Source organism: Cupressus sempervirens, chromosome 10 (assembly GCF_028749045.1).
Source record: "Cupressus sempervirens isolate cs-2001-9-10 chromosome 10, ASM2874904v1, whole genome shotgun sequence".
NCBI classification, from domain to species: Eukaryota; Viridiplantae; Streptophyta; class Pinopsida; order Cupressales; family Cupressaceae; genus Cupressus; species Cupressus sempervirens.
In genome coordinates, this window is record NC_143127.1 from 761,425,739 (window position 1) to 761,433,512 (window position 7,774).

The window sequence follows — 7,774 nt, forward strand, 5'->3', positions numbered from 1 at the left end:
CTTGAGAAGAGACCAAAGAGAAAGTATATTGCTCTAGCTAAATCTAATGAAGAGAGGACATAATCTGGTGACAACAACCAATTCAAAGTGGTAAGTCACAATCCTTCCTTAGATATAGATAATATATGTGAGAACATAAAGAATAATGTTGACTTATTTGGTTTCACACATATTGAGTTTGATAAACTTGAAAAATTTGAGATGAACCAATTAGAGGAGTCAATATATTCCATGATGGATATATTCAAACAAACTCCAATTGAGATTCCAACTCATTACCAAAAGATCTATATGAAAGAGTTGAGTAAAAGTGGTAATATAGTCTCAATATAGAAAGACAAATTAGAGATACTACACTTGCACAAGTGATACTAGAATTGGATAGTGAAACAATGACAAAGGCAATAGAGAAGCACATAGGGAAATTTGCACCTAAATATAGGGCATTCATCACATTGAAGAATAATATTGAGGATGTTGTACAAAAAGCCACACAATTGTGGAAATCATTATATGGTTTGACAACACCCAAGGCAATAGAGAAGACAGCTAGTGAGGTAGGAGAGGAAAAAAAATGAACAAAAAGTAACCGAGGTTACCAAAGAAGACATTGAAAAAGATACTATTGTGGAAAGCATTGAGATGAACATAGACACATACATTAGGTTAGGTTGAGTAGCAGATAGAATAGAGTGTAGTAGACTAGTGCCAAGTGCTAGTCCTTAACATGAATTGAATAGAGACACTAACATTGTAAAGATTAAGGATGTTTATAATACTATCACTTAGAACATCAATCCCCTTATAGAGGAAGACATGAAGAAGATACTAATAGAATCCACTACCTAGGCCAAACTTTGTGAAAATCCTATACTGGTAAGTGTTGATGAGATTGAGAAGGTAGACAAGGCATCTACAAGGAGAAAATTCACACACAAAAGATATCTACAATCCCTCCTTAATTCACCATTATACAAACTAAATTACCCATTGTAGTATATCAAAGGAAGGAGATAACAACTTCTACTATTAATACATTGGTACAAAGTGTTCTAGTCTCAGAGAATGAAAAGGAAAATGAAAATAAGAAATGAGACCAATAGAAAGAAAAATGATGAAATAGAAGAGAATGAAGGAACAAAAGCACAAATAGGATAGGATGTTACTCCTACACCTACAACAAAAGATCAAGGTGCAACTAAGAATTTAGAGAAAGCATGAGATAGAATTGAAGAGCTACATTTGACTACAAAACTCGAGGAGTAAATCACAATACAAACACTAGTGACTTTGCCAAAAATTGCTACTCCTCTAAGTCAAGCTCTTCATAGGCTGAGTATAGAAGCTATACCTTTACAATCATCAAGGACAAGTCTAAGCACATATAAGGTAGATAAAGTTACATCATTTTGTGATGTGAAATTGGATAAAGTGATTGAGTTACCAAAGTTTAATCTTGAAACCATCACTATTGAATAGATGAGCATACTAAAGATGCTCTTGCAAAGAAGAAAAACCAAGAACTACTTGGAAGGGAGCATAGGTAGAAGAAAGCTTTGCTAGATATCAAGGAAATTTTTCTTGATGCATTTGTCCTGCTAGCACCATAAGAAACAAAGCCTATCATAAAGTAGCTAACCAACTTAGTTGAGAAGATTAATGATATAGAACTAGATTCAAATGTGAAATTACTTGAATAGTTAATGCGATCAGATTTCCACAATCCATCTTAGTTATGTTGATCAGTTTTCTGGATTAGATTGTGTGGATATTTTTGTCATCAACGTTTCAAATCACACTACGTGATCCATCATCAGGATGAGAGAGCAGGAGATGTCAAATGAAGTAAGTAGTAGATTTAGAAAAGACTCACCATATATAGGAGAACAGGAAAAAGAAAAGGAAGCACCAACCCCAAAGTTAAAAACAAAAAACATAATAAATAAATAAAACTATATAAAAACAAAACAAGACACTAGGGGGGAAAGACTAAAACCAAAGTCAACCCACAAGAAAAAGTTAAAAAAGAGATGAAAAGAAAAGAATAAAGAATAAAGAAATTAAAAATTAAAAATTAAAAATAAAAATAAAAATAAAACATACATAAATTATTAACGAAGACCAAGACAAACAAAAGTCAAAAAATGTTATATAAATGTATATATAAATATACAAGAATACAAACAAAGATATATAAATATGTATATATATATATATATAAATAAATAAATAAATAAATATATATATATATATATATATATATATAAATGCATATATGCAACACTATATATAAATATAAGTGAAAATAATAGAGCAACTAAGAAATACCCTAACAACTTCAAAGCCTAAAAAAGAGAATAACGAAAAATATAATAAATACTATAGGTATATATGCAATCCACGCATTACATATGCAAGTGGGTAGCTTATATATATATATATATATATATATATACTTATAAACGTACCCAAAAAATATATATGTGCTAATATATATATGGAAAACTAAAACCAAAGGCGAGGCATGGGCTAAAACACTGACTAGAAGAGCAAACATGGAAAACTACCTAACTAAATAACCAAAACATAAAGACATTGAAAAGCCAGAGGAGAACACTAAAATATTAAGTACACCTAACACAAATAAAAATAACAAATGCATCTAATATATTTATACTATATGCTAGAGGCATCTACGCAAAGAAGAATAAATGCCTATCAACTAGACCACTAAAACACATACGAGCGGATAGAATAAAAACAACCTGAAAGAATAAATAAATAAATAAATAAATCAAAGAGATAAGCTAGGGAAACAGAAAAGAGAAGCGAGAAAAGAACTAAGAAAGAGAGGAAGCACACTAAAAAGAGAAAATCAGACAAAGGAACCAAGAAAGAGAAGGAAAGAGAAAGGCAGTGGAAGCAAAGCCCCTAACGAGAGGAGGAGGAGAGAGAAGACCGAAAAAGCAACACAACCTGTGAGGGCAATCAAGACGGAAGAAAAAGAGGGAAGAGGACAGGAAAAAAGGCAGGGAGAGAGCAGCCACGCAATGAGGGAAGGAGGGAAAGGGGGAAAAAACAAAAACAAAAACCCACATTGCACGGGTGACAGACCTAGGAGAACAACATGGGAAGCCAAGAGGGGTTGAGGGTCCAGCCATCATCCCGATTAAGGTTGATGGGGTGGTTGTTGATTACGATGGCTTCTTTAAGTTTCCTTTTGAAAAAGTTATCCTCATTGGAAATGATTTGCGTATTCTCCAAACATATGCGATGTTTGGTAGACAAAGAGTGTTCGGCCAATGCTGACTTATGAACCCTATCATGCCTAATGTCCGCTACATGCTCTTTGATACGAGTGTGGAAAGAGTGACCCGTTTCCCCTATATATGGGGTGCCACAGGAGCAAACCACCTTGTAGACCCCTGAGTTAGAATACCTATCTCTAGGGTCTTTGATAGGTGGGACATGATTCCTGATCTTGGAGAGGGGTCTGAAGGCAACACGCAGACCATTTTTAGATAGGATCTTAGAAATCTTATGGGATATGCCTTCCACAAAAGGGAGGGAGGCATGTGAGATGCGGGGGGGGAGAGGCAAAGAGGAAGGTTTCGAGGGAGCTAGGTGTAGGGACCTGGCTTGCTTGAGGGCTCTAGAAATTTTCCTTGAAGAGTAGCCATTAAGCTTAAAGACCTGGCAGAGATGGTTGAGCTCAAGGTTTAAGTGATCATCATCACAGATCCTGTGGGCCCTCAAAGCTAGGGTCTTAAGAATGCCCAATTTCTGGCTCAGATGATGGTGGGAGGAGGATTGAATGTACAGGTCAGTATGTGTGGCCTTTCTAAACACACGGCGACCAAGGGAGCCATCTGGCTTCTTGATGAGTAGAACATCAAGGAATGGTAATTGGTTGCTAGACTCAAGCTCCTTGGTGAAAGAAATAGAAGGCGCAATGTTATTGATGTGTTGGTGGAACTCTTCTAGTTTGTCCAACCCGTGAGGCCAGCAAAAATTAGTGTCATCAACATATCGTTTCCACCATTTAGGTTGAAGAGGGAATGAACGCAGGGCCACCTCTTCAAAATGCTCCATGTAAAGGTTGGCGATGATGGGGGAGAGAGGGGAGCCCATGGCCACTCCATCAACTTGCTCATAGATAATCCCTTGGAAGGAGAAAAAGGTTGATCTGAGGCATAACTCAACCAAACTAGCAATCTCCTCATTGGTCTTGCGCTTAACAAGCTCAATGGAATCGAGGATAGGGACCTTAGTGAAGAGCGAGACCACGTCGAAGCTTACCAAGACATCATTTCTATCCAGATGGGAATCCTTAATAAAGTGGACGAAATGGGTTGAGTCTTTGATAAAGGAGTCTGTGTTAACTACCAACGGGGAGATTAACTTGGCTAGATGAGTAGCCAAGGGGTAGGTAGGGGAACCTATAGTGTCAACTATAGGTCTAAGTGGGATTCCCCTCTTGTGGATTTTTGGGGCCCCATAGATACGGGGAGTGACTTCCTTGGAAGGGACCAACTTTTTCTTGATGACATCATCAAAAGACGAGGTCAAGACACTCGCTTTAACTTTTTTCAAGATTTTACCACAAGGGTTGCGAGATAAGGATCGATAACTATGCGGGTCAGAGAGAAGGTCAAGCATTTTTGCGACATAGTCTTGTTGATTCATAATGACAGTGGCATTGCCCTTGTCCGCTTTGATGATTTCTAGGTCATTACGATTCAACAAACTTTTGAAAGCAAGGAGCTCGGCCTTAGGGATGTTGCGCCTAGGCGATTTGGCATGTCGGAGGGCGACAACACAATCTTGCCTAATAATTTCGGCAGCCTCATTGGGGAGAGAGCGGATGGAATTCTCGATTTCCATGAGGAAGTCTACCCGTGGGATGATGTGTGGTGTCAACGCAAAATCGAGGCCCCGTTTCAAGAAGTTAAAAGAGAGGGGGTCGAGAGTGGCATCGAAAAGGTTAACAACCAATTTGTAATCCCAATTTTTAACAAGGTTGGGAGCGACAGGAGGGTCAAGGCAGAACAAGGGAGGACAAGGTTCAAGGGGAGAGAGCCCAGGAGGAATGGGCAGGGAAGCCACTAAGGTAGGAGAAGGCGTGGTAGGAAGATTAGTCTCAACCAACGCCTTCCTAATCTTGAACATCGAACAAGGGGAGCCGAGGGCTAATTAAAAGGCAAGCATGTGGGCGGGAACTAAGGGGGGATTATTGACCACATGGTCAAGATTGGCTTTAGAAACAAAATTTGCAGGGGGAACAGACAGACTAGCTGTAAGGGTCACATCAGCATTGGGTAAAGGGAGAGGTTCAATGCAAAGAGGGGTTCGAGGTGCAACAACCACCTCACAGACATCAAGATCACCATAAATGCAAAGAGGAGAGGGTAGAACAGAGGAAGACACACCTGGTAAATATGGAGAGGAGCCGTTGGAAGGAGATAGCCGTTGGAAAACTTTAGCTAGTGAGGGGAGTCCAGGTCGCTCATCGATTCCAGGAATGACAACTTCAGTCTGCGAGGGGAAGCCAAGTCGCTCGCCATTTCTAGGAATGACCTCAGGTTGAGAAGCCAGAGGCAACAACGAACGAGAAGACCAAGGGTGCACTGTAGTCGGAGGAAGTGGAACTAAGCACTCCGGTAGAGAAGATTGCGCCAAGTTTGACCCCACGCACCACTCTGCCCTAGCACCAGAAACAGAAGGAGGAACGGTCTGTAGATTGGAGGCCTGCAAAATACAAGAAGAGGATGCTTGCTTCACCGCACTAGCATTGTTATCATGCTGCCAAGTAGATGTCGACTGAGCCGCAGAGATGGATGCCTCTTGCATATCAGAGATGGACGTCTGAGAGTGGTTTCTATCCAGTGATATGGTAGGTTGGCCAAGCAGTAAGGAGTCATACATGTCAAGCGATATGGTAGGTTGGCGAAGCAAAGAATCAACCGCGTCGGAGGGTGGTCTCACGTATGCGCCAAGATTGGAGAACCCACGAGTGCGAAGGACCTTGAGAGTCATCGCATCAAACTTCTTTTTTTGCCTGGTGATGCAATTTTGCTGATGTCCCAACGCTTTGCAGTGTGTGGATGTGTCAAGGCAAATCCAAAGATCTGGATGTAAGGTAGCTGCGAGTTCTAGATGGAGGGGGAACAACCTGGCATTCAGAGCACTGATAGACCTCCTAGTGGAATGGATAACTGATCTGAGGAGAGATAGACTAGCACATAAGAAGATATGCTTGGTGTACGCACTCCAAAGGTGGTGGCTGATACTGACAAAAGAGGGGATGAGCTTAGAATCATGACATCTTTTAAGAAAAGCTAAATCTGCAACTTTTTTCATCAGTTTAATCCTTAACAACTCCAGCTGCTTGGATTTGAAACAAATTTCCCTCCCATGTAGGGTATCAATTGAATAGTCTTAAAGAAGAAGATACTAGAGAAAATTTTCTCTTTATACACCAAATTATGCAATCCAACACTCTTCACATAGGAAATCTAGAGCCACATAAAAAATTTGGAGAGTCATATGCTATGAACTAGCATAACTCTGCCAAGGTCTCTAGCCTAGAGTGAGAAACATTTCAGGAATCTCCTAAACTCCTAGAGTTAGTTAGTAGTACTACATGTAGATGAGGCAAACATAAAGGCTAAATTGATTAGCATCCAGCCTATCTTGACTCTACATATGGAGATTTTGCACAAGGAACTAGCTTGTGTTGAAACAATCATGAAGAAAGATCCACATCTTTCTACTCATGAAGGCTTAGTACACCTTGATGTTGAGCTGGCCATTCAAATCAAATCATTAGAGGTAGCTTGTGATAATTGGGATTTTGCTTTGAAAATTATGCTTGAGGTCCATAAAACTTTTTTTGACAAATACACTAACCCTTTGACATAAGTGTCAAAAAGGGGGAGAAGTAAGAGAAAAAGGAAGTATGGGGGAGATAGTGAAGGAGATAATATTTTTTGGGGAGCTACCAAGAAACAGAGTACATAGACTAGCATATGAAAATCTACATAGTAGGAGGAATGATTTTGGTTCAGATACAAAACAACACAATGAGTTATAAGTTTTTGCAAAATTTTGAAGTTTTGTATGTAAGTGGATATTATCTAAGTTATGCTTGAAAGGCTTAAGGTTATTCATGCATGGCCAAGTATTTTTTTCCACTCATGTGAAAGAGGGAGATTTTTAATCTTAGATTATCTTTGACATATGAGTGACAATATAATTAAGTCATTTATTTAGTTCATGCCGAACAAGTAATACATGTCAAGTATAAGTTGTGAAATAGTATATGTGGAGTCCAGGATATTTAGTATGTGTCAAGTAACTAGTAAGTGTCAAGTCACTCAAGTGCTAAGAAGATAATATGCATCAATTTTTTCAAATGTCAAGTGATCAATCGATGTCAAGTCATTCAAAGACTGATTTATAACATTGAAGTTGTAGTTGATGTCGAGCATCGAGGACTTCAAGTGTCAAATTATTTAGCTTTGATATAGTTGTTTGCAATGGCACAAACTTCTATGTAAACCATTTTTGAGCCGACTTAAGGATTGTTTCACAATCTTAGATGATAAGGATGAATATTAATTGTGAATCCCTATGCATTACATGCATCCAATTATAAAAAGGGAAGGATTAAGCAAAAATATAGGTGAATCACAATTTTTGATTCATACCTAACCCTAAGTCACCTATTTCTTCTTAAGGAGGACAAACCCTAATTTTTTTTGAATGTTATAAG

General features: G+C 38.7%; 1 protein-coding gene across 1 annotated transcript; it reads right to left on the reverse strand.

Annotated features, from left to right (window-relative positions):
* Positions 1 to 2,693: 2,693 nt before the first annotated feature.
* LOC149536094 (uncharacterized) lies at positions 2,694 to 5,169 on the reverse strand. Its single transcript, XM_089806227.1, has 2 exons — positions 3,694 to 5,169; positions 2,694 to 2,765 (listed from the first exon to the last, which is right to left on the reverse strand). Exons 1-2 carry the CDS (start codon positions 5,167 to 5,169, stop codon positions 2,694 to 2,696), a joined length of 1,548 nt encoding a protein of 515 aa, XP_089662353.1.
* Between the last annotated feature and the right edge of the window lie 2,605 nt (positions 5,170 to 7,774).

Excerpts from the sequence above, each read along its gene's own strand:
- LOC149536094 (XM_089806227.1), bottom strand. The coding sequence starts at position 5,169 with ATGTTCAAGATTAGGAAGGCGTTGGTTGAGACTAATCTTCCTACCACG. Across the intron at positions 2,766-3,693 it reads AGCTCAACCATCTCTGCCAG|GTTGTTTTTATTCTATCCGC; the intron begins GTCTTTAAGCTT and ends TTATTCTTTCAG.